Source organism: Callorhinus ursinus, unplaced genomic scaffold (assembly GCF_003265705.2).
Source record: "Callorhinus ursinus isolate GAN/ISIS: 27379988/994484 unplaced genomic scaffold, GSC_fseal_2.0 scaffold12, whole genome shotgun sequence".
NCBI lineage: Eukaryota > Metazoa > Chordata > Mammalia > Carnivora > Otariidae > Callorhinus > Callorhinus ursinus.
Window position 1 is genome coordinate 54,803,164 of NW_027397074.1, and position 26,078 is coordinate 54,829,241.

General features: G+C 39.1%; 2 protein-coding genes across 2 annotated transcripts; both read left to right on the forward strand.

Moving 5' to 3' along the window:
- The first annotated feature begins 4,416 nt into the window (after positions 1–4,416).
- Positions 4,417–4,617, forward strand: LOC141373891 (uncharacterized). Its single transcript, XM_073899090.1, has one exon. The coding sequence runs from the start codon at positions 4,459–4,461 to the stop codon at positions 4,615–4,617; it is 159 nt and encodes a 52-aa protein (XP_073755191.1). The 5' UTR covers positions 4,417–4,458.
- Positions 4,614–26,078, forward strand: IFRD1 (interferon related developmental regulator 1). Its single transcript, XM_025873189.2, has 12 exons — positions 4,614–4,751; positions 9,084–9,188; positions 9,334–9,418; positions 10,107–10,231; positions 11,962–12,119; positions 14,768–14,818; positions 14,901–15,079; positions 15,165–15,273; positions 18,457–18,591; positions 22,510–22,638; positions 23,051–23,146; positions 25,347–26,078. Exons 1-12 carry the CDS (start codon positions 4,661–4,663, stop codon positions 25,434–25,436), a joined length of 1,353 nt encoding a protein of 450 aa, XP_025728974.1. The 5' UTR covers positions 4,614–4,660; the 3' UTR covers positions 25,437–26,078.

Genomic DNA, 26,078 nt, shown 5'->3' on the forward strand with positions numbered 1-26,078 from the left:
CCGGGGCCACTGTGTATGGATGGACAGGTTGTTCCCTGATGAAGGGAGAGAGGGGGCTGAATTCCAGCTCATTATCACCCATCAAGCCAGGTGCCCCAGCCTCGCTTTGTAATTTGCACAAAGGTGCTATATGTAAAGCTCAGGTACTTGTAAAGCTCTGGTGTTTGATTCAGTAATGATGATCTTGGGCTTTGCCCACTTTGTGTCTGATGGGGAAACGGTAATCAAGAATTATAATACATATAATTAATGCTATTCTAGGGAAGGCACTATATAGGAACATAGAAGAGAGACATTAAACCTGGTGGGGTTGGGGAGGGAGGCCCAGGATCTGTGACTTAAAAGATGAGGGGAGAAGGATGTTCCAGGCATAGGAGTGACATTGAGTTATTTATCCATTTATCCATTCAGTAAACATGAGTATCTACTAAGAGCCAATACTGAAGATACAGCAGTGAATAAAATGAAATCTCTTTCTCTCGTCATTTTGACATTGTAGTAGGGCCAAGAGGAAATAATGACTGAACCTGAGAAACATTAGGTGGCGAGATGTGCTTTAGGAGAATAATGTGCATGGAGTGGTGGTAAGTGGGGTGAGGGGACCACGTCTGAATGGAGAGTAGGAGAAGCCTCCTCAGGGAGGTGTCACTTGAGCTGAGAGCTGAATGGCCATTGTGGAAGCTCAGGGGTGAGGGAGGGCTGTTACAGAGGTCTTAAGGAGGGGAGTGAACTTTGTATTCTGAGGTGGCAAAGGAGACATTTAGGCAAAGTGTATGGGTGAGAAGAGGAGCAGGAGAGGTAGCCGGGCGTTGGGCATGATAAGCTCCGAGACCTGCCAGGAGTTCCATATGGCAGAAGGGAAGATCTTTTGGCTTGGAGCTGGTAGAGGGGTAAGAGGAAGAACTGACAACACAGTCCCTTCCCTTCTGCCATATGACTGTGTTGTTAGATGATGAGAGATGAGCTGGGAGAGATAGGCAGGAACTAGGTTATGACAAGTCTCAGCTGGATCTGGGAGACATTTAATTTTGCTTAATGCTATGCAAAGAATCTCAAGGATTCTTGAGATGCCATGACTAAAGTCATTCAAAGACAACCTTTTATATTTATGCCTTCAAAGGAGGTTTGAATACCAAGTCTTATTTGTGTTAATTGTTCTTGAACCATATTTCTCAATATACAGACCCACTGGGAGCTTAGAACTCTTCTCAGGTGTGCCCACAAATTCAGATTAATGTACAATTTATTTTTGCAACAATGAGGATATTTACTTGATAGTGATATCTGTTAGCTGGAATGTTAAACTGAGTAGGTTGTATTTTACAGGAGGAGGAAACATGTTTCTACTACTAAGAGGTGAGAGGCAGCACATAATGTCAAGTTGGTAACAAATATGTGATATTTTATTAGAGCATGGAAAAACTTTGCCTCATAGTACATGAAGGAGACACTGCTAGCTGCCTACCCGACATCCACAATCTCCCCCTTATTCTTATTGACAGAACCTCAGATTTGCTTGTCAATAAGCCCAGCTGAAAATACTTGTCTTCTAGATTCCCTTTTGGCCAGGGATCATTGTGTGACAAAAGTCTGGCCAGTGAGATCTAGGCAGAAGTCCCTAGAGAAGGTATTCTTTCCTTGAATAAAAAGGCAAATCCTGACTAGGAGAAAGCCCTGTGTCCTGTTCCCCTTTCCTCCTGCTGTTTGTAGTCATTTGGTGACTCAATGTTGTTGGGAGTCTTGTAATTTCTTTAAATATGTTGTAAAGCCAACATGTTGAATTAAGGACAACTGTCTTATGAGGTCTATGACTAAATCTTTCTGGCACTTGTACTGATCTGAGGTAGCTACAGACATAAAAATATATTAAGATGATTCTATCAAAAGTACCTCTCAGAGTTCATAATTTGAGGCATCTTCCATGTATGTCATGTTTCTCCCTGTTTTTGAACTAGAGAAATATAGTCAACAATTATTTCTTTTTCTTTTTTTTTTTTTAAAGATTTTATTTATTTATTTGCGAGAGAGAATGAGATAGGGAGAGAGCATGAGAGGGGAGAGGGTCAGGGGGAGAAGCAGACTCCCTGCTGAGCAGGAAGCCCGATGTGGGACTCGATCCCGGGACTCCAGGATCATGACCTGAGCCGAAGGCAGTCGCTTAACCAACTGAGCCACCCAGGCGCCCAACAATTATTTCTTAACCATTCATTTAACATATACTGACTATCTATAATTACAAAGATAATACTTTTTTACGTGCCATGAGGAATAGAGATAATGAAACCAAGGTTCTTGTTCTTGGGGAGCCAACAATTTTATTAGATGACAGATGTGTTCGTAAATAAATGTAAAACACGTATGCATATCATGTGGTAGGCCATGGCTGGGCCTGCCCCAGAAAAGCCTCTAAGTGGACATGAACATGGATGTAGATAAAAGGAACATGCCCCCAAATGCAGGCAAAGCACACATTCAAAGCCTGGAACCTGGACATACAGCTTGTATGGATGGCAATGTGCTCACACTGTAGCAAAATTATTGCCTTATGTGTAGTATTAGTTATTTCTGGATGATGGAGAGCCTGGTGTTATAAAAGGTATGGATTTCTGTGCTCCTCCAACCTGGGGTCATCTCACTCAATGTGGGCCAAGGTCGCTACACTTCAGATATGTAGTCATGTGGAGGGATGATGGAAGGAAATCATAGGAGCTATGTCCCCCAACCTGCATCCTTACCTGGTTTACATGCTCTGTGTGGCTTACTTGCTGTTTCAGGATTAAACGAAGGAAAAGCCACCCTAAAATGTGGCCCCTTGGAGAGTATCTTTGAACAGGCTATGTGACCTGTAGGGATATAATAAGTGGCAACAGAGCATTACAAAGAGTGCTAAGAGTTGTGAGGAGGAAGAAACAATCTGGTTAAGGCTTCCCTAAGGCTTCACATGGCTGAAGAATGGTATGTGTATGGGGAAGCAGTGAGAGATGGAGCTGGAAAGGGAGTCCAGGCCAAGCTAAGAGGGTTGGTATTGAACATATTGGTAATGGAACAAAGGAATGTTTTTGAGCAACTATTAAATTAGTGAATTAGTAAACTAGGGGATCATAAATAAACCTGGCAGCATTATCATGTATGAAACCTTGGTGAAACGACTGGAAGATCCCTTTAGGTGCCCAGCTTTGAACTGAGGCCATGTGTGACTGGAGAATAGGACATGAACTTTGGAGTTTTATTGTAAAACTGATTATTTTGGGGGGCACTAAAGAGAGCGGGGAACCATGTATGAAGTTGAGTTTTTGAATTTGGACATATAGGAGGATAGTAGTACTGTGAACACACAAAGGGCACAGGAAGAGGGAAACAGTTCTTGTTTTAGGGATATTGGATTGAGGCGCTGGTGGCACATTCAGGTGGAAATGTTCTACAGGCAGCTGAAAATAAGAGAAGGAGCCCAGGAGAGAGGTGGAACGGGGGATGAGTCACCTACACTGAGGTGAGTCAGTGAGTTTGGGCTGTCATAAGCATAATACATGAACCTAATGACAGACCCCAAATACATAACAAATGTAACAAGGAAGACACATCTAAGAGCGCTTTGGAAAATAAAAACTCTGTGATATTGATATTTATAGTTTATGTTTGTTTTACCAGCTGTTAAATTCTCAGAAACCAACTCTTATCCCAGAATGACCTCCTAATTGGCAGGTAGAATTGTCAAAGGACTCATTCTTGTGTAGAAATGTGACTCCTGTGACACTGAATCGCCAGATCTTTCTAGTCTATAATAGGAGAAATACACGAACTACACGACTAAGTAGATTAAAGCACACCTTTTTTTGGAGGTAGGGGAGCACACAGCCCCTCAGTTATAGATATTGGTGATCGCTAAACTAATTCAACAACTGAAACCTTGGAGGTATTCCCGAGCAGGGGTATGGCTGTGCCTGGGCGGAAGCTGCACGGAAGCAGGGGAAAGATTAAACAGAAGAACTCAAGCCGCGAGACAAAGATGAGCTAAGCTGATTGCGTAGCTCCCAGTTCGAAGCTGGCCTTCGTCATCAGGCATACTCGCTCCAATGCTCATCGCCCGGGAACGACTCGGTCTATTCCGAGGCGGGGCCGCTGAGAAGCAGGGGAGGGGTCACTAGTAGGGAAGCAAATGCTCAGAAAAGCCCGGAGGAGCTAGGAGGTGAACTTTTCCACCAAGCCTTACTACATTTCCCAGAATTCAGTGCGGCAGTGAAGCGTTGCTCCTTGGGCGCTGCTGGAAGATTTGCGACATGGGATTGGTAGTCAGCATCCATCGGCCGCCGGAGGTAGGACTCTGGTGTGGAGAGCTATTGGGATTGGCTGGTGAGAGTTCGAGTCCCGCCCACAGGTGGTGACGACAGGCGGCGGTCTTGCTACTTAAGGCGTCGTGGCCCAGCCCGCCCCGCCTTAGCTCCCGCGCTAGAGAGAAACATGTATCGTTTCCGATCACAGCTCTTCACGGGGATTTCTGCTGCTGCCACCGCCCACTCGTACCCCCGCCGCTTCTCGCCTCTGTTGTTAGCTGAAGACTCGCCTCTTAGCCGCCCGCCGCACAGACGCACGAGTAAAAAGTGCAGCTCCATCGGCTGATCCTCGCTAAGTTCCGAGTTTAGGCGGCACCGGGCGTCCCACGATGCCGAAGAATAAGAAGCGGAACACTCCCCACCGCGGTGGCAGTGGTGGCAGCGGCTCAGGGGCAGCTGCAGCGACGGCGGCGACAACAGGTAAGGGGGTATCCCCGCCGCCGGCATCCCAGTTGCCGGCCGGGCTAGCGAGTCTCTTAACTTCGGGCACCGTGGGATTTGTAGTTCCATCCCTCAGGACATATGTGTGGGTCGGGCGCTTTGCTTGGCTGGCAAACTACAATTCCCAGCGTGCCCTGGGTGCAGTACCTCGCGCGATTTGGATCTGGCTTGCGAACCGAACTCTTAGGCACCGGCCTTGGGGGCGCGGAGGAGGGAGGCGCGAATAGGTTCTAGGGCCCGAGAGTGGATCGGGGTCCGGGGTGACGGATTGCTGGGCGGGAGAGGCAGTGTTCTCGGAAGCTGGTGCTTGCTCTTCAGAGCCCTCACCCTGACGGAGGGTGGGGCCGAAATAGGATTTGCGTTTTGCTGTCAGTGGTCGCCTTTGACCCACCGACTCCCAACATGGAGTTCTCGGGAATGCCCGAGGTCCGGCGGGTTTGGCCGGGCTCTTGCGTCACGAGGCCTGGCCCTTGCGTTGTGGGGCCGGTGTGACGCAGAGGCGTCCGTGTGGCATCCCGTTCGGTTGCCTTCTTGGGCATCCCGCGTGTCCACCTGGCTGGGCGGAGGCGTAGGAGGCTCGGGGCCACTGTCCCGGCCTAGGCTCTATTCCTACTACTAACTGGTACCTGCAGAAATCCCGCGCCCCCGCTTCCTCTGCGGCCGGCCGGTCCAGGAGACCTCCTTCTCCCCGGGGCAGAAACCGCGTTCTCCTTTGTGCTACATTCTATAGGTTTTGTGCCCTGAGACAGGGATGGGCGAGGTGGTGGGGAACTCCGGTTGCAACTGGCCAAGAGTTGAGATTTTTTTGTGTGTGTTCTCACTGCAAAGTTGAAGCTTTTTCTAGATGGGTAGGTGCTTCGATGAACTCATGATTCTCTACTACTAACTATATAGGGTTAAGAAAAAAGGACTTCAAAGCGGAAAGTCCTGTGAGACACCACTAAACTTAAATCGAGTATTAAGTTAAACTGGGTGAAATCATCTCTTTTAGTAATTTTTTGGTCGAGATTTTGAAGTTAAACATTGGAATTCTCAGACTTTATCCCATCGGAACTACTGGCCATTATGTATTTGTCAACACAATTGCTAATCCGATCCTCGGAATGATAACGCCTTTGTTCATTAGTGAATAGTCCGGTTTTCTTGTTGAAGATAATTGGAAGGTGGCGTTTAAAACGCTCTCCTGTAGGATTTATAGCAGCATAAAAACCTGTGTTCCTGTATTAAACATTTAATAATTGACAATAGGAATGAATTATGATAGTTGCAGTTTTTTTTTCCTTTTCTTTATATCTCTGTTTTGATTGTATGACCAGGATATTCATGAAATTCATTCTTTTTTTTTTAAGATTTTATTTATTTATTTGAGAGAGAGAATGAGAGATAGAGAGCATGAGAGGGAAGAGGGTCAGAGGGAGAAGCAGACTCCCCGCCGAGCAGGGAGCCCGATGCTGGACTCGATCCCGGGACTCCGGGATCATGACCTGAGCCCAAGGCAGTCGCTTAACCAACTGAGCCACCCAGGCGCCCATGAAATTCATTCTTGATCAAGATGTAAAATACAAAATTAGTTTGTTGTAGCATCTGATTGCTCTGTGTGAATAGGGGATACCTCTATTCTCTGTATTTCAGCTTTTCCTTCTCTGAAGTAAATTTGAATTGTCTGGGACGTCCTTATTCATTTTTTTCTCTTAAGTTTTACCTTTTGTTGGTGGAACAAATGATGGTGAAGCCTCAAGCCAAAGTCATTTTAAAAGTTGTAACGATGTTACTAATGGCTTCCTCGAATCACAAATCTTTATTCCCTCAGAGGTTCTCAAATTTCCTTTCTTCCTGGTGCTGACTGAATAACCTCAGGTGGTATTGGGGGATTGCCTTTCAAATTTTACCTCCAGGCTCTTTCCTCATCTCTCCTCAGTCTTATTGCTGTTGCTTCCCCCCCTCCCCAGTAGAAAAGGTAAATTTAAACAGTGAATTTTAGCTTATTTAAACAAATGGAAAAGAATTCTTCGATGAGTTTATAAAACTGTACAGGCTTTGGATATCTTTGGAAGTTTACACTAGTATTTGTTATCTGTGCTTACATCTGGTAAGTGGGGTATGCAGTGGGATTTACTTTTTTAAGACCTTAATTTGGTTCTGTGTGAATGTATTTCTTTTTAAATGAATAAATAATAAGTGAGTAGAAGAGACAGAAAGTTGTCACAAATTTGTACTTACAAGCCACTTAGAAGAGATGGGATTCAAATGAGATCTTAACATGTACAATCAAAAGATAACCAACTTCCCTATCACTTTAATTGATTTTCCATTTAAATTCTTTCTCTTTTAAGTTAGTGGGAGGTTCTAGAAAGCTGATAAAATTGGCAAGTATTCATACTTTTCATTGCACTTGAGAGCTTTTTTTTTTTTTTAAATAGAAGAACAGAACCTAAACTCCCTAAAATATAAGGACTTGATGTGTCTAGAGTGTCACCTAACTAATATTACTTGGGATTGCATGGTGGATGAATTTGATCTAGATATCAGATATTCATACAGGATTCTTTTTCTTGATTTGTTGTTTTTGTTTGTTTAACTTCTCTTTCCTGTAGTCTTGGAAACTAATTGAAACTTAGAGAAAGCTGAGTAAGAGCTGTATAGGAATATTCTTCTTGGCAGTTTAGAAGTAGACTGAATATGAAAAGTAAAAAATATGAATTGCTTGTGAACATGTATTAATAGAAATCAGATGACTCTCAACTATTCCCATGACTTCAAATCATGAAGACAATGAAGATAGATCCAGAAATAGAATATGATGTCATAGATCTTGGTTTATTTGTTTATTCCTGCCCTAAGCACTCTGATTAATATGTTATGGTATCCTGGCTTCATAGCTTATTCTTTATGCTTTTCCTACCTTGATTGGTGAAGTTATTCCTTTGGGATAGCAAGCAAATTTGAAGGCTGCTTGCCACTTTGTGTTGATTTAAAAATCAGCCAAATTCTATTTTGATTAAAAAAAAACTATAAAAAAAATCCCCAAAAAACTAAAGTTAGCAAGCTTCAACATAGAAAATTAAAAAACAAACAAACTCTTCTTAAGGTAATAAGTGCCATGAATTTCTTGAACATAGGCACCTGGTGATGTTTGGTGCAATCTTTGATTTTACTGATAAGGGAACTTGGGCTCAAAGGTGAATCAGGTGACTCAAAGTCACTTTTGGGGCAGATTTTGGGAATGACTTTAACTCATTGCTCAGTGTAATTCATGATTAGTGTACTTTTATTATTAAATCCCTGAAAAGCAAAACATAACTGTGGATTTATTTTTTAAGTTAACTTGAGGAAAGATTCTAGTTTTAAAAAAGATTTATTTTGGGGCGCTTGAGAGTCTCAGTTGGTGGAGCATGTGATTCTTGATCTTGGGGTTGTGAGTTCAAGCTCCAAGTTGAGTGTGGAGATTACTAAAAAAATAAAATCTTAAAAAATAAAAAGATTTTTATTTAGTAACAGCCCTGATGTTTTTAAACTGTTGGATGTGTTAACCTTTCTTTTAAAGGTGAATCATCTAACAGGCTTTTATACGATATCAAAAGCCACAATTTCTATTTTACCCCCCCTTTTTAGTAAAGGTTTTATTTATTTGAGAGTGTGCACATGCATGTGTGCATGTGCAGGGGGAGGGGCAGAAGGAGAGAGAATCTCAAGCAGATTGCACTGAGCCCAGAACTTAGAGCCCAGAGCCCAACATGGGGCTTGATCCCATGACCCTGAGATCATGACCTGAGCCGAAATCAAGAATTGTATGCCTAATTGACTGAGCCAGCCAGGTCCCCCTTTTTTCCCCCCGTAATTCAAGTTATCTTTAAAACTACTATCTCTTAATGTCTCAATTCTTCACATATGGTGTGTAACTTAAAAATTAACCCATTTACCATGTTTATGTTTACTAAGCTCAGTCATTCTCCTTGAAAAATATGCTTTTCTCATTCTTATGGCCTATTATTTCATACTCTTTTTGGATATATTTTCATTGTCTTCATGATTGGAAGTCATGTTTTGGAAGTACTTTTTTCAACCGTAATACCAGTTTTTGATATATTTCTGAAGTTGATGTATATTGTAAACAGTTGGTGGTGTGAAAAACAGGTGAATTGACTTATTTTAGAATATTTTAGTATGTTCTTTTGTAGCGTAATCATCCCTTTTAAATAAGGTTGGGTTTTTATTACTGCATTTCTCCTAAATAAATTTAAAAATTCCCAAGTGAAATTTTTGAGCATGTGGCAACATAGTCATCTACTTCCATCCTCTTTTACCTAATAGGTGGCCAGCATCGAAATGTTCAACCTTTTAGTGATGAGGATGCATCAATTGAAACAATGAGCCATTGCAGTGGTTACAGCGATCCTTCCAGTTTTGCTGAAGATGGTATGAGTTTTAAATTTAAATTTGCAACTTTAGATAAAAGGGTGTTTTAGATAGAAGAATTCTTATAGCTAAAGCACACTATCACTGTTTCCTATCTGCTTTTTTTCTACTTAAATTACAATGGTTAGTTTATATTATTCCTTAGGACCAGAAGTCCTTGACGAGGAAGGAACTCAAGAAGACTTAGAGTACAAATTGAAGGGATTCATTGATTTGACCCTGGATAAGAGGTAGGAGATACTGGAAACTTTGTTCTTCTGTGTGATTCTGATCAGCCACTTAGGTGTATTACATACAGTTCTCTGATTTAACAGTATGTTTTTCTAAAGCCTGATTTGTTTACTTTGGACCTTTTAATGTTTCTTGTTTCTTTGGACTTTTAACATAGATAGGAACATGCCACTAGAATTTAAATGGACTCAGATTAGTCATTATTCTAGCATAATAGCATATAACTGTATTTGATTACAATTGAAATGGATTTGTTGGATTAAAAGTTAATCTTCAGCTGGAAAGAACAGCTAAACTTTGCTTTAAGCCTCTTGTCCACTTTTTATTGCAGATGTGAAAAATAGCAAAGCTAAATTTTCTTATTTCACAGTAGTTTTTAGACCTAACTTACAACAAACAGAAGTAAAAAGTCCCGAAGATGCAAACATGAAGTCTAGACTTTTGTAGGGTCAAAAAAATGTGAGTTTGCTTAAATATGTAATACAGGAGAACATGTCTTCTGTGTAATAAGGTGAATTGTGGAAACAAATTACTGAAAAATAGTTAGAGCTTGATGACAATTATATAGAAAGAAAGAATCTACAAATCTATAAAGAGAAATTGAGAGGGAAATAGTGTAGTTTTTATAAGTCATTGACCTATGGTACCCTCCAAAGTGATCTTCCGATTTTTTTTTTTTTTAAATAGTGCGAAGACAAGACAGGCAGCTCTTGAAAGTATTAAAAATGCACTGGCTTCAAAAATGCTTTATGAATTTATTCTGGAAAGAAGAATGACTTTGACTGACAGCATTGAACGCTGCCTGAAAAAAGGTAATGTCCTTATTTTTGAGTCAGGCATAGAACTAAAAAGGAATTTGCCACCTTCTTTGCAGTAATATTTATTAACGGAAATGGAAGACTGGCTCACTCTTTAACTTTACATTTGTCAAGAATACACCATGCTTATTCAAATTCAAAATGAGACTTGTTAGAAGCTTTGTTTTTGTTTATGTAATAAACAGCTTGAAACTAGGATTGTGGTGGATTGTCATCCTTGTTTATATTGGAAGAGGTGTTTGCCATTCTCATGTATAAGAAAGTCTTGAAAGCTTGTGTCAGATTTTAACAAAAGTTATTATTAAAAAAGCCACCCTACTTCATTTTCCTGAAATTTAAAAAAGTATTATAATCACATAGCTCATTTTCCCTTGCAATTACTTAAAACCTGTCATACCTGTGGATGACATCATTTTCAGGATATCCCTTGAAATATTTGAATTCTAGAACTTTGTAATAGAGATTCTGGAAGTCGTATTATAATCATAGAACTTTTAAGAATGAAGAGAGACCTTGAAGATTAAGTCTAGTATCACCAGACTTCAGTTTTAGGAACCACCAAAGTTAAAAAGATCTGGGCCTGCCAGCTTAATTATTTTGCTAAGTAAGAATATTGTGAGAATAATGATCTTCTATCATTAGGTCTTTATTAACAAGATATTTCTAGCACCAGAAATGTGGGAAGCACACATCCTCTTTTAAATTGAATGAGCTTGTTACCTTTATGTCCTTGTTTTTCTCATTTTACCTCAGGTGAAAGCTTTGTCATAAGAATGGGTATTTGGAAGCCTTTCATCCATTCCATCTCTCTCATTGTACAGAATAAAGGCCTAGGAAACGTGAGATTGGTCTAAGGTTATATAACTTCTTAGTGGTATAGTTGATAGCACAGCCAACTGTTTTGAAACTTTCCTGTAATGGTAGTTGGATTAGATGACCTTTAAAAATTCCACTCCAGTCTGCTTATTTTATAGATTCTTAATTTGTCGGGTAATAATTTGGTGTCTGCAGTTTTTGTATGGTTTTAAAGAATCCTTTATTTATTTATTTTTAAAGATTTTATTTGAAAGAGAGCATGCATGTGTAAGCGGGGTGGGGAGGGGCAAGCAGACTCCACTCTGAGCGCGGAGCTAGATGCAGAGCTGGATCTTATGACCCCGAGATCATGACCGAGCTGAAATCAGGGGGTCAGATGCTTAACCAGCAGAGCCATTGAGGCGCCCCAAGTATCCTTTATTTTTAATCCTTTATTTATTGTAAAAAAAAAATTGGAGGGGAAACCTTGAAGGTTTAGTTTACCTCATGGGCTGCATACATCTGAAATGCTTGAGAGACTAATTCAAAGGCTACCTGAGCACTGTTCTATGAGTATATGAAAGATCTGGAAGGTCAGGTCAGCTTGAAACACGTTATTTTGCTGAATTGTTACAGTGTTCCCTTAAGACAGATGTTAATCTCCATTTCACTGCTGAGGAAATATGTTTTGAGAATAGGAGTTGTAAGTCGTTTGGCTAATAAGTGGTGAATCTAGGATTTGAGTCAGATCGGTTTCCAGAGTTTGAGCTCACTAGGTTTGCAGCTAATGTCAAAGCTTAGGACGTATTATGGGGTTTTGTAAATGGTAGATAATATTTTGGAATTGTACAAATTTGGGAAATTGCTGTCTTAATAAATTAGTCCTCTCAAAATAATTTTTCATGGTTTTACCTTTGCTTTTTTCATAGGTAAGAGTGATGAGCAGCGTGCGGCTGCAGCATTAGCATCGGTTCTTTGTATTCAGTTGGGCCCTGGAATTGAAAGTGAAGAGGTTTTAAAAACTCTTGGACCAATCCTAAAGAAAATAATTTGTGATGGAACAGCTAGTATCCAGGCTAGGCAAACTGTAAGTATATGATTTTTTAATTTATAAATCTGTCTAAGCATGATATCCAGATACTCTGATGAATGATCTAGGAAGGTTACATTTTTAAAATAGTAGATTTTTAACTAACGTTTTATTTGCATTTGTCTTTTAGTTTGGGTGAGCAGACTTAATAGGACAATTGTTTTCTTAAATTTTCTGAGATACCATAGAACATCCCAGCTGGAGCAAATCTCTTCATCTTTATACTATCTTGAGTTATTTAGGATGATTGAAGAATAATTTTGTTTGGAACTTAAGTGATCTAGACAGTGTTTATTGGGTGGTTATTTTTTATTCTAAGAAAACGTAATAGGTATTTTTAAAAGACTTGGCTGCTGTGGCCTTTAAGTCCTTATGAAAAAACTGAATGCTTTATTTCCATGGGTGGATTTGAGTAGATGTGGGAATCTGTAACTTGTGAGATACTCATCTGGTCATGTCATGAGTTTTGAAAAACCTTTCATTCTCTAATTGTTTGATATTTATCACTCATGACAGTTGACTTTAGATTGTGGGGTTTTTCTTTTTTTTTGGTGTGCTTAAGTGATTATCACAAACATCTTTCTGGGTTTGGAAAATGGATTTGAATCTTAAGAATCTTATTGGATCTTAAGAATTTAATCTTAGTAGATTTAAATCTTAGGCTGTTTTCCTAACAAGAAACCAGTTCAAGTTTGAAACTTTTTAATATTTTTAATACTGAGTTTTCACATTAGCTTTCTCTTTAGTATTACTTAAAGTAGATGACATTGATCTTTGTATCAGATAAACCCTGAAATCTTAGCGGCTTAATAAAAGTTTATTTCGTGCTCATATCACTGTGTAAGTTGGCAGAGTCCTTGGGTGTCCATCCTGCAGTTCTGTCCTACCTTTAGGTCCTCCGTATGGCAGCTGTAGGGGCTAGATGGGGAAAGAAAGAAGACAGATGCTTAGGCCAGAACACATCACTTTAGTGACCGGTTCCTTGGTTTACCAACTATATGGAGGCTGGGAATAGTTAAGCTGTTTCCCCAGAGGCAAAGAAATAGAATTTTGGTGACTTCATAGGAATCTCTTGCCCTCCAGCAGTTCGTAATCCCAAAATAGCTAATTAAGCTTTTGCTGTTTACATTTTTATCCCCTTTTTGGGGGTTTTCATGCAACTTTTAAATCATGCAGGACTATAGAGGTATTTTTGAAATGTTTGACAGAAAACACTGTTGGGTGGATACTTGTAGTGAGCCCTTAATTTTCGTTGCGTGTGTGTGTGTTGTCTTTTTTTTTAATACGTTTGATGCTCGCTGTGAATTAAAAAAAAGTACTTGACAGTCTCATATTAGCAGAAGGAATGTAGGCAGTTCTAATTGTGAAGCTACCTTTTTTGTCTTAGAAGCCTCAAAAGGAGAGATGTGGCTTTGCCTCTGCTTCTTGTTTAGGACGAGGGATTATAGATCGGAAGTTTCCTTTATCAAGAATCATGCCTAGACTACTTATTAATTTTAGCAGTGTCCAGTTTTTACCAGGACGAAATAATGAAAATAAATAGTGACACTGAACAGATGAATGCCACAAATGTCCTCAGGATACCGGGAAGTTGGGCATGTGAATGGTGACTTAAAGACTTCACGCTTTAGTGGCACTTGGAACAAGATGAGAGGATTTTAGTGAAAACATGGAGAAAAGGGAAATGGAGAATAAAAAAATCTCAAAAATTAGAAATTGTTTTCATAGGATTTATTTGTTTAGAGCAGTGTTCTGAAAACTAATGGATCCTGTTTATGTTGCAAGCAGATTGTATATAAATTTTGTATTCTGAGCTCTATTTTATTAGGTAACTTATACCATGGTAGTCCTGTAGGGTCATCACTTGTTTAGCCTCTTTTTTCCCCTAACAAAAGGCAGTTATAGGATTCCTGACCGGTTTTCAGCGTATGTGGAAAAAAGTGAAATCCGAATTAATGAGACCCTTCTTTAGGTGGCAAGTTTGAGGACAGTTACTTAAATTTGAAATTTCTGCTCCTGGTGTGCTTATTTCTTGGCAACTGATTTCTTTTAGAAGTTTTCATAGTAGAGTCTTCGTGAAAAGAGATGAATATAAATGGTTTTAAATGCTTAAAAGCCTAAAACAAACAATGTGTTTTAAAGGTTTTTAATAGAGTAGGCTTCTTTATCTCCAATGTGCAGACTTCATCTTTGTCTTTGAGTTGGAGTTGGAAGTTTAAAAAGGATCTGTTGGATTAAAGAAGGAAGACCTGGGAGAAGTTGAATAACTTTCCTAAAGTTGTATTGTCAGTTTGGTAGCAGAGATTGGGCTGAAACCCACTTCCCTTAACTCTTGATCCTATATTCTTTCCCTTTTTGTATTTTTTTTTTAAACGTTTTTATTTGAGAGCGAGAGAGAGAGCATGAGTGGGGAGGGGGGCTGTGCAGATGGAGAGGCAGAAGCAGACACTCTGTCCCAGGACCCTGGCAGACACTTAACCCATTGAACCACCCAGGCACCCCTCTCTCTTTTTATTCTATGCTTGGGACCAGTGTAGTCATGTAGTTGAGAAAATTTTCACATTGAAGTATTAAAGCAGGAAGATACGGAAATAATAAGAAACTTATAAACATTAATGTCTATATTTTTTTCTTTTTCTTTTTAGTGTGCAACTTGCTTTGGTGTTTGCTGTTTTATTGCTACAGATGACATTACTGTAAGTAGAAAACCCTTGACTCCACTTATTTGCACATTTCAAATTTAAGGTGGTTACCTTATTTCATGTTCTTATGCATTAGGAGCTGTATTCAACTCTGGAATGTTTGGAAAGTATCTTCACCAAGTCCTATCTCAAAGAGAAAGACACTAACGTTATATGCAGCACCCCTAATACAGTGCTTCATATCAGCTGTCTTCTTGCATGGACATTATTATTGACCATATGCCCTATCAATGAAGTGAAGAAAAAGCTTGAGATGTATGTACTCTTAGCTTCATGTTTTATAAAAACAACATTTATTGACATAATTGATTGTGTTCACACAGTAATGACTGTTTTTTAGGCATTTCCATAAACTTCCAAGCCTCCTTTCTTCTGATGATGTCAACATGAGAATAGCTGCTGGTGAATCTTTGGCACTTATGTTTGAATTGGCCAGAGGGATGGAGAGTGTAAGTATCTGATGAATAGAGGAAAAAGATTGTGTCGCAAGGATCATTATTCTACCATTCTCTTCATAATTAAGAATTGGATGATAACTTTGGAGTATGGCCAGCTTGAGAATAAAGTGATTGATTGCCCTGCTTCTTGGCAGTGGTGATACAAAAATTTTAAGAGCATAAACGGGTAGGGGTTGGTAGAGCAACATTTGAGTGTAGTTTATTACACTTAACTCTTGCTGTCTGTAGAACTCAAATTTAGGGACGATATTACTCGTGGAGAGAGTTGTCTACTACAGTCTTTGTGGTTCTGCTTGGATTTCTCAAGACACAGGGCATATTAAGGTGATTCAGGCATGGATGCTTTATAATAAATGTCAGACAAATGGATGAAATACTGAGTCGACATAGGTTTGAGATCAGATGAGTTTAGTCACTGTTGTTTAACTTCTCTAAGCCAAAGCTGAAAGCAAACATGGCCCTTTAGACTGGGTTATGTGCCTTGCAGTTCCCCACCCACTGTCTGTCCATGGATGTTTATTACCTCAACTTGGCTCTCAAAGGTATTTGAGTTTGTGATAGGTGACCAACTTTACTGGTTTACCTGGTTCTCTTGCAGGGTTAGCACTGAAAATTCTGTCTTCCAGGAAACCTTTCCTCTCAGGCTAACTGGGACATTTGGTCACCCTGGTTTGTATCCTCTGTTGTGAACCTTGGCTTACTTATTAGCTGCTTTTTAATGTAAGAACAAAGACTATATTTCTGGAATGAAACCTTTTCTGGAATTAAATATGTTATTTAACAGTGAATAATTCCATTCTAGTCCTGTGTTTAAAAATATCTGGGAAGTGTCTTTTTTAGGCTTCCCCCAGCCTCTCCCCTTTTCTTTGAAGGATAGCAGGGTAGGAATGGAAAGAAGTTATTATAATGCTTTCAGTAGTGAATGAATCTACTTACATGAGAAATTGGACTCAAGTTTAGCAATCAATTTAATTTTATTGAGCTAGTTAATGGCTCCTTAACCTCAAGGCACAGAAGCCAGATGTCCCAATTTTTTAATATTCTGTGGGCTAGAAATGGTAATTTCTTTTCTTTTTCCTTTGAAGTGTATCTTACAAGTAAAGTAATAATGCAGTTTAAATTATACATGTGGAATTTTTTAAAAAATTTGTAAATATACATTTATTGTTGCTCACATATCTTACGTTCTCTGGGTTTAATAAATCATATGAGGTAGCTAGGAGAACTCAGATCAAATTAAACATGTTTGGATAAGTCCTTGTTTAAGGACAAAAATGACCTGGGTTACAAAACAGAGCCTAGAGTTTTATTTGCTATTTTTGTTAAGTAAGCTTTTTGAAAGGAGAGAGTGTGTGGCTGTGGTGGGGGTAGTTACAGGGTGTTCAAAAAATTAATTAAATCGTGTGTTGATGAATACATAGGCTGATTCAAATTAGGGTTTTGGTAGCAAATTCATGGCATTGAAATATTAGCCTTTTGCTAAGATGATTATAAGCTGACATGCAGAATTAGGAATTGTTTGTGAGAGCTCTCTGCTCTATAACCAAACAGGTAAGAGTGTACTCTGTGACATACTCCCGGGTTCATATGTCTTTTCCACCCTTACTAGTTGGATGATGTTGGGCAACTTCTCTGCCTCAGTATCAGTATCTTTAAAATGGAGAATAAAATAGTAACTACCTCATAGGGTTGTTGAGAACATAGATACAATGTAAGTGGTAGTTATTACTGTAACTGTTCATTAAAGTGCAGATTACTTCCTCCTTCTGGCTTTTAGTAGTAGCCTTTTAGGGGCTCTCTAGCATAACCTGTAGTAAGACAGACTATTTACTGGGCAGAATTACAGATCTTGGGAGCCACATAATGTGCTGACTCAGGAAAATATACCGAAATATAGTATAGACAGACCTTCCCCAGTTCTTCCTTTCTTATCCCCCACCTGACCTGACGTGGGAAGTGCTGCAGAAAAGAGACAGACAGACACACACACACCCTTGTGTAATAGTGGTTATGCTGTTTTCTTGATATTATTGATAGGAGTTAAAGTGTTTATTTGTACCTCCAAGAGCCCATTTGTCCCTGGGCATATAGTTTTACTGTAGAGTTACCCTGAACTCCAGTAAATTGGCTTTTGGAAGCTAGTTATGGACTGTTTTTTTATGTTTTACATTTTCTTTCTTTTTAATGCCCAAACATGTTAGAGAGACATTTCCCTACAATATTTAATATTTATTTTTCCGAGTTAGTACTATATGGAACTCAGTGATTCAGACTGTAAACTAGATTGAGTTTTACTGATTGCAGAGGTCAATTACAGCGGGATTTCTCAATCTCTGCAAAGTTGATACAATACATTACTGGGCTGGATAATTTTTCCTTGGAGGGGGGTCAAATCAAGGTAATAGCAAATAGTAACACATTTCGTGGCTTCTCTTCAAAAGGGATTAAAATATCTTCTTAGCTTGAGTAATTAATTACTCAAGCTGATTTAAATGCTTTATTGCTTATTTGAAATATGGCCGGTATATTAGAAACTAGGTGCTTTAGGCATTACTGATAGCTTGTACTTTTGGAATAAGAATATTTGGAATTCTGGGGTTATGTGCCTTGGGGACTGAAGAGCCAAAGGATAGAAGCTGTGTTGGTATTTGTGGTATCTCAGTTTCACTGAACTTCTTTGAAATCCCAGGAAAGTCTTTAGAGAAAATGAAAGATAGAAAGCACGAGAGGGGAGAGGGTCGGAGGGAGAAGCAGACTCCCTGCTGAGCAGGGAGCCCGATGTGGGATTCGATCCCGGGACTCCAGGATCATGACCTGAGCCGAAGGCAGTCGCTTAACCAACTGAGCCACCCAGGCGCCCCCAGGAATGTCTTGAAACGGTAGAAGCACAATAAGTATTTGTTGAATGTATCTGGATATACTTGGAAGGGGAATGTTAATTTAGTGGTAGTATATCTTGTAGTCAGCATTTCTGGATTAAAACTTCGGCATGATGTTGTAAATGCATTAATGTGTGCCTGTGCGCCAAGATCTTTAAAGAGTTCAGAGATTTGTGGTGCTGTTTTTACCCCTGCTGGGTATTTTCCGGAGTGGAGTGTTCTTTGTTAGCACTAGGAAAGGTTGAGGGTGGGGGAACCCAATAACGAACTAAACAAAATTGTTTTTCCTGACCAGGACTTTTTTTACGAAGACATGGAATCTTTGACGCAGATGCTTAGGGCTTTGGCTACAGATGGAAATAAGCACCGTGCCAAAGTGGACAAGAGAAAGCAGCGATCGGTGTTCAGAGACATCCTGAGGGCAGTGGAGGTAGGTCTCTTAATGCTATAATGGCTACTCCTTTGTTCTTTTAAAGTAGACTGCATGCACTCACCGTGGTGCTTGAACTCATGACCCCAAGACCAAGAGTCTGTATGCTCCACCGACTGAGCCAGCCAGGCACCTGCTACTCATTTTGAAATGAGATTGTTTTAGGCTAAACTGGACCATTGGGTTTTTTTTTTTTATTGAACTTCACTTTTGATCAAAACAGTTTACTCCTTTTAAGCCTGGTTTTTAACAATATACATAAAGACAACTTTTTTTTTTTAAACAAAGGAAAATTTAATTCTGATGCATAAAGGTACTTTTTTTTTAGGTTAAAAATATGACAATTTCATAGTTAGAATGTATATTTCACTTTGTTGTACTTGCCATCATTTAAGCAGTGGTGCTTAGCACATAGGTATTTAGTACAGTGTTTTTTTTGAGTGGAAATTATTGCCTACCGCTCAGTACTTTAAACAAAGACCTCTGTATTCTCTCTGGGAAGCCTAGGTGTTAAAAACGGAAATAACAAAATCCAGCCTTTAAATAAGGGTTTAAAATCATCTGATGCTTGAGTACCTTCTACAATCTTCTAACCTATTTCAATCTACCTGGCAAATAAATCGATTTAGAAACTTTCAGGGATTTGAATAGAATGCATGGTTAAAAGGAACTGTAGGATATGGGGACTTTTACTGTGGAGAATACCTAAGTTTTTTTTTTGGCCAGGTAAGAAGTATTTCTTGAATATAAAGAATAAATATCTCAGGTTCTTGCTATCTGATAGGGCAGTTCATTTAAGAATAAGTTTGTTACTGAAGAGTCATCAACCTGACATGTATAAGAAAATTTAGAGTGGGAATTAAAAAAAATAAAAATGCTGAGACCCCATTCAGGTCCAGTTTTGAAATGTTCAGTGATTCTCATACATAGCCTGCTTAACTACTTTCTTCATTTTAATCTAAGTAAAACCTAGGGTATAAGTATTGAGATCTTCTGGGATCTGAACATTTTGGTTAATGCTAACTCTAATTGCATTATAGTAATATTTTATATTTACTCTGGTTTTTATAATCTGAAACACAAAATAAAATCCCCAAACTTGAGCAGACATCTTTGTTAACAATTGATCCTTTTGATCTTAAAATTTTAGTGTGGTGGTATCCCCACATTAAGCCACTTTCTTGAATAACTACAAACTGCTCCAGGGCACCTGGGTGGCTCAGATGGTTAAGCGTCTGCCTTTGGCTCAGGTCATGATCCCAGGGTCCTGGGATCGGGCCCCGCATCAGGCTCCCTGCTCAGCGGGGAGTCTGCTTCTCCCTCTGCCCCTCTCCCTGCTTATGCTCTCTTTCTCTCTCAAATAAATAAGTAAAATCTTTACAAATTACTCCTCTATTTGGATAATGTTGCCTCCAAAGATAAGATAATGGCATGTTGTGGGTTTTCTGGTTTAGACCTAACATCACATTTTCTGTCTGGATGCATTCTCTCTGGATAATAGATTTTAAGAGTCAAAAGGATCTGAGCAGACCCTATTGACAAACCCATCAGTGTAAGCCAGCCACAGCACACAGTATTGATTCTCCTGAGAAAGACACAAGCCAAATCTCAGTGTACACCAGCCTTAACAGGTCTCTTGTGTGCCCATCGCTCTTGCCCGGCACTACAAAAAGTAAAAGCCCTTTCTTTGCCTCATAGTTCTGACCTGTGGTGTTCTCCCTCCCAGGCCTTAAACACCCTCTGCTCTCCATCTCAGGATTTCTGTTCCTCCCCTGCCCTTTGACTGGCTTTCCTGTGCTCCAGCTCTGCTTCAATGTACCTGCCAGAGAAAGGGCTGGCCCCACAGCCTTGCTAGGTGTTTCTGTTTCTTTGCTTTCACTGGAAGCTGCTTCCGTGATGGATGGAGGTTGTTAAACTGCTACAGAGGAGAATTCTCCATTTTAGATGTAGTTGTTGCTGCCTGTCATTTCTTTTCACTAAGGAATCATTCTTTAGGATCATGTATTTCTTAAATCAGCAGGCATTTAATATGTTAGGTGCCTTGACATACAGTTTTCTTATTTCAGTTCCTTTATAACACTTAAGGAACAGAATATCTTTTTAAGGAAAAACAGAGACTAAAGACATAGTTAAAGAGCAGTAAGTAGCAAAGCTGGAATGTGAACCCACTGTACTGTGCTGTCTTTTCCCAGGGCCAAATGCTGCAGATGGGCAGGTGAGAGAGAGTCAAGAGTGTCCATTGGATTTTTCGGTTAGGTCATTGGTGGATGACCTTTATAGGTGCCACTTCAGTTAGAGGGATGGCAGAAACGCTTGACTGGGGTGGATTGAAAAGTGAATGGGAAGTGAAGTGGAGGTGGTGTGTCTTAACTGTTCTTTTTTAAAACGTGGCTATAATTGGAAGGGGAAGAGAGTTGACCACTGGACTGTGGGAGGGTGTGTTATTGTGTCTTGTTTAAGATGCTGGATGTGGTTTATGGGAGAAGGAACCCGTGGAGAAGGGAGCATTTGAAAAATATAAATGAAAGATTGAGAGCGTGATGTAAATGGTATGATTGGCCTTGAACTGGAAAGATTTAGGAGAGGAGTTGGTGAGGAAGCAGTTCAGTTTAGAGGGAGTTCTTTCCTGGTGTCTCAGTGTTTTCTGAAATAAGGAAGTCTGAAATAATAGAACCCCGGTGGGTTTTTTTGAGCTGTTGTAACAGACCAGGCGCTCTGTGCGCTTCACAGACAGACTTTGTCTTACATTTCTAATAACTGTGGTAGAGGGATGGAAAGACCCACTTGACGAGCAGGGGAACAAACCCAAAGGGGTTAAATTACTTGCTAAAATGACAAGCCAGTGAGTGACACACTTGTATAAGTCTAGAGTTCACGTTATTTTCTTCCATGTTAGATGCTGTGTCTGCTGAGAAAGAAGGGGGCAAGGTAGTAGGGAGGTCGATTGGAGTGATCAGGTTCCATCTCCTTTCTCCTGTCCCTGGTGATCTCTTCCTGTTCTCTTCCTGTTACTCTTTCGTAGTCATGATTCATCAAACAATGGAGTGGCCAGTTCTTTCCATCCCAAGTTCTGCCCCTATTCTGGGTAACTCCTTTGTGCATTTGGAAAACCCTATCCTGTATTTGTTCCAGTGATCTTTACTTCCATTTATTTCCATTGACTTGATTCTCTCTCAGGGTCATACTTTAGAAATTGTCTTCTGGCAAAATTGTTCCATCTCTGAAGTCTTAAACTCAGGTATTCCCTCTCATTTTTTTTTTTTAAGGTTTTATTTATTAGAGCACGAGTGGAGGGAGAGGCAGAGCGAGAGGGAGAAGCAGGCTCCCTGCTAATAAGCAGGGAGCCATGTGGGGCTCGATCCCATGACCCCAGGATCATGACCTGAGCTGAAGGCAGATGCTTATTAACCGACTGAGCCACCCAGTCGCACCTGCTCTCGTTTTCTTAGTAAGCTTGCTCTTAGACCCTTGGAGCCCTCCAGTTGTTGGTCCTCTACTTTTTGGTTGGTCTGTTAACCCCATTTGTGTTCCCTCCACCCTGCTTCCCCTCAGCTCCACCTCTTCCTCCTCCCTTCCCACCTCACCCCCCATTTGTAGACCAGTACAGATAACTGTTTTTTTTTTCTTCAGGTTTCTTGAGTGCTATTGAAATTTAAAGACAGTCACAAAAATGTGGTTTTGCCAGTAATATTTATCCGAACTCACTTGTGCCAAGTCTGTGACAACTAGACAAGCTCTATACCCTTATTAGGATAGTACTTTCTAGTCTCTTCACATCTCAGGGATGGAAATACCAGTTTAAACCATACTGTTTTCTTACCTCAGCACATAAATGTGTCTGTTTAGAAATTGTATTTATGTAGGATCTCTTTAAGTCATCTTAATTCCTCTTGAAATTTTGGTTCTTCTGTTGTCTAGGAACGGGATTTTCCAACAGAAACTGTTAAATTTGGCCCTGAACGAATGTATATTGATTGCTGGGTCAAAAAACATACCTATGACACCTTTAAGGAAGTTCTTGGATCAGGGATGCAGTATCATTTGCAGGTGAGTGAGTGACCTCTTTTCTGTGTGTTTGCTTTTAAATTAGGGAGCAGTTTTGAATGTAGTTCATTGAGTGGGCAGAATGCTTTCAGCATAGTACAAAACTACATTTTATTAATTTATTTTACATTTATTTTTTAAAGTAGAATTGAGTAAGTATGAAACTGTTCTTTTTGTATTGTATAAATCCGGTGGAGCATCTATAAACTCGGTAGAGCGCTGTTGCTTTCCTTGTAACTTTACTGGATTCAAGGCATTAGAAACAATTTAGTCTTAAAAAGAGAAACAGAAAATAAGTGACCTAAGTTCTTATTTATAAGCTCCACATAACTTCTGTTAATCAGATTTGATTTTATGTAGTAAAAAAGAGCTGATATTTAATAATGAGCCTTATTACCTTTCTATTTTACCGAAGTCAAATGAATTCCTTCGTAATGTATTTGAACTTGGACCCCCGGTGATGCTTGATGCTGCAACACTTAAAACGATGAAGATTTCTCGTTTTGAAAGGGTAGGTTTTGTTTTTGTTTTCATCAGAACTAAGTGCATTGAAGAAAAGCGGAGCTGATGCTTTGATTCTACCAGGCAGGCGATAGGTATATAGTGGAGTCTGGGGGGCCTTTAGTGCCTCATGCTGTTTCAGATACAACAGCTGTATTAAGATTGTAGAAACTTCACTGCATTTAGAGTATGGAGGGGTTGTAATGAATAAATTTTATCCACAATCCTATTAACATAGGAAGTATTTTCCTTTTTTGTTTTCTTTTATTCTGTTAACTCCTTTATAAAGAATAAATATTTACTACATAGTGCTTCTTTTGTATCAGATAACTAAACCTACTTAATAAGTACCAGATTTATTTTGCAAGTTAAGGAAACATGGTTTAGAGAGTTTATAATGTTACTTATAATGTCACTTAACTCTTTAAAAATCCTTAATTGTATTTTTATGTTTTTATTGAGGTGAAATTCACATAACATAAGCTATTTTAGTGTACAATTCAGGGCATTTAGTACACTCACAATGTTGTACAACTGTCTGTCTAGTTTCAAAATGTTTTCATCACCTCAAAAGGAAACTTATACCTTTAAGCATCCACTTCCCATCCCCCCCCACTTGCTGGCAACCACTTGTGTGCTTTCTGTCTCTGCATTTACCTTTTCTGGATGTTTCATATAAATAGGCTCAAATAACGTGTGACCTGTTGTGTGGCTTTTTTCATTCAGCATTATGTTGCCCAAGGTCATCCATGTTCTAGCACATACCAGTACTTCAGTCCTTTTTGTGGCTGAATAATACGCCGTTGTGTGGATACACCACATGATTATGCAGTCATCAATTGATGGACATTTAGCTTATTTCCACTTTTTGCCCATTGTGAATTGTGCTGCTATGAACATTTGTGTACAAGTTTTTGTTAGAGCACCTGTTCTCAATTCTTTTTTTTTTTTTTAAGATTTTATTTATTTGAGAGAGAGAGAATGAGAGAGAGCGCATGAGAGGGGGGTGGGTCAGAGGGAGAAGCAGACTCCCTGCTGAGCAGGGAGCCTGATGCGGGACTCGATCCTGGAACTCCAGGATCATGAGCAGTCGCCCAACCAACTGAGCCACTCAGGCGCCCTGTTCTCAATTCTTTTAGGTATATACCTAGGAATGGAGTTGCTGGGTCATATGGTAGTTATATGTTTAATTTGTTAAGGAACTGCCAAACTATTTTCTATAGGGACTGAACCATTTTGCATTCCCACCAGCAGTATATGAGAGTTTCAATTTCTATATCCTTATCAACACTTGTTATTCTGGCTTTTTTGTTTTTGTTTTGTTTTAAATTATAGCCATACCTAGTGGGAGTGATGTGCTTAATCATATATGTATTTTTTTTTTTTAAGATTTTATTTGGGAGAGCGCATGTAAGTGTGTGATTTGGGGGAGGGGCAGAGGCAGAAAATCTCAAGCAGATTCCATGCTGAGCGCAGAGCCCAATGTGGGGCTTGATCTCAAAACCCTGAGATCATGACCTGAGCCGAAACCAAAAGTCGGAGCTTAACCGACTGTGCCACCCAGGCGCCCCTGAAGTGCTTAATTATATTTTTATAGGCTCTTTATAGTTAATCATTTTTATGGTCATATAATTGTTGGATTAATATTAGTATCTTTAATTATTTCTCTTTTGAATTTTTTTTTCTGAAGAAATCTTTACATGGGAATATAGGGCCAGATTATGACTTTTTTGATATGTACTGCCAAATTACCTTCTGAAGTTATTCTGTCATTTTTAATTATTTCTAGTAATGAATGAAGGCATGTAGCTATTACATATTTGACAGCATTGAGTTTTATGATTTAAAACATTTGTTAGTTTAATTGGCATTAAGTTGGAACCTTATTTTTTTCTTTGCTCTTTTAATATTTTGGGTATGTTCACTTTAGTTCATGATTTGTTTTTTCTTTGATCAGATTAAATGGTGATGCATTTTTTAAAACTTTTTGTTGGAATTTTCTTGGTATTTTACATATTTGATTAATATTTTTTTCTTTATTATGTGTTAATTTTCCCTCTTGTTCTTTGTGTGTGTTTTATAAACATTTAAAATATTGATAAGGTTGAGTTAGCTCATTTCTTTCCTTTGTGATTTTTATTCATCCTTGTCTTTATCAGAGTATCTTAAGCTTTAGTGATCCGCATGTGTTTTCCTTTGCTTCATTTCAGCACCTGTATAACTCCGCAGCCTTCAAAGCTCGAACGAAAGCTCGAAGCAAATGTCGAGATAAGAGAGCAGATGTTGGAGAATTCTTCTAGATTTTCAGCAGTTGGAAGACCACTTTCTAATTTTTTTTTTTTTGTAATTTCTAATGTATTTAAATTAGAGACAGTTTTTATCTAGGGTCAGCTTAGATAGCTTTTGTAACAGGTTATATTATAATTTAATGTGTACAGTATTGCAAATGGTGAGTTCTGATTATTGAATATTCTCTGTAAATCATTAAACATAAATAAAGTGTAATGTTTAGTCATTTTCTATTTATGAAGAGAGCAAAAACACGGTATTTCACTTGATTTCATAATGAGGAAAACTATTACTCAAGGTTAAATTTATTATACTGCGGTTGTCCAAAAATATTGATTATAATGATGTAAATATACAAGGTATTTAACTTTAAGATGTTAGGTGAGTTCTGGATACAGTTTTGGGAGCTAGTTCTTCTGGAAAAGCTGCTGTATTTTAATTTTTAAATGGAACCTAATTTAATTTTGTCACTGGGATCAACATAGAGAATTTATTCGATGAGACCTTAACAGCTGCACTTAAAGGTCATTCAGTCCAGCTTTTGAGAGTTCATGAAGAATTAACATATGCCAGAAAGGCTGCTAACGTTGACCTCTGAGGGTACTAACACATTTTATCTGCTATATTCTTGTATTTTGAAATAAAGATCTTTT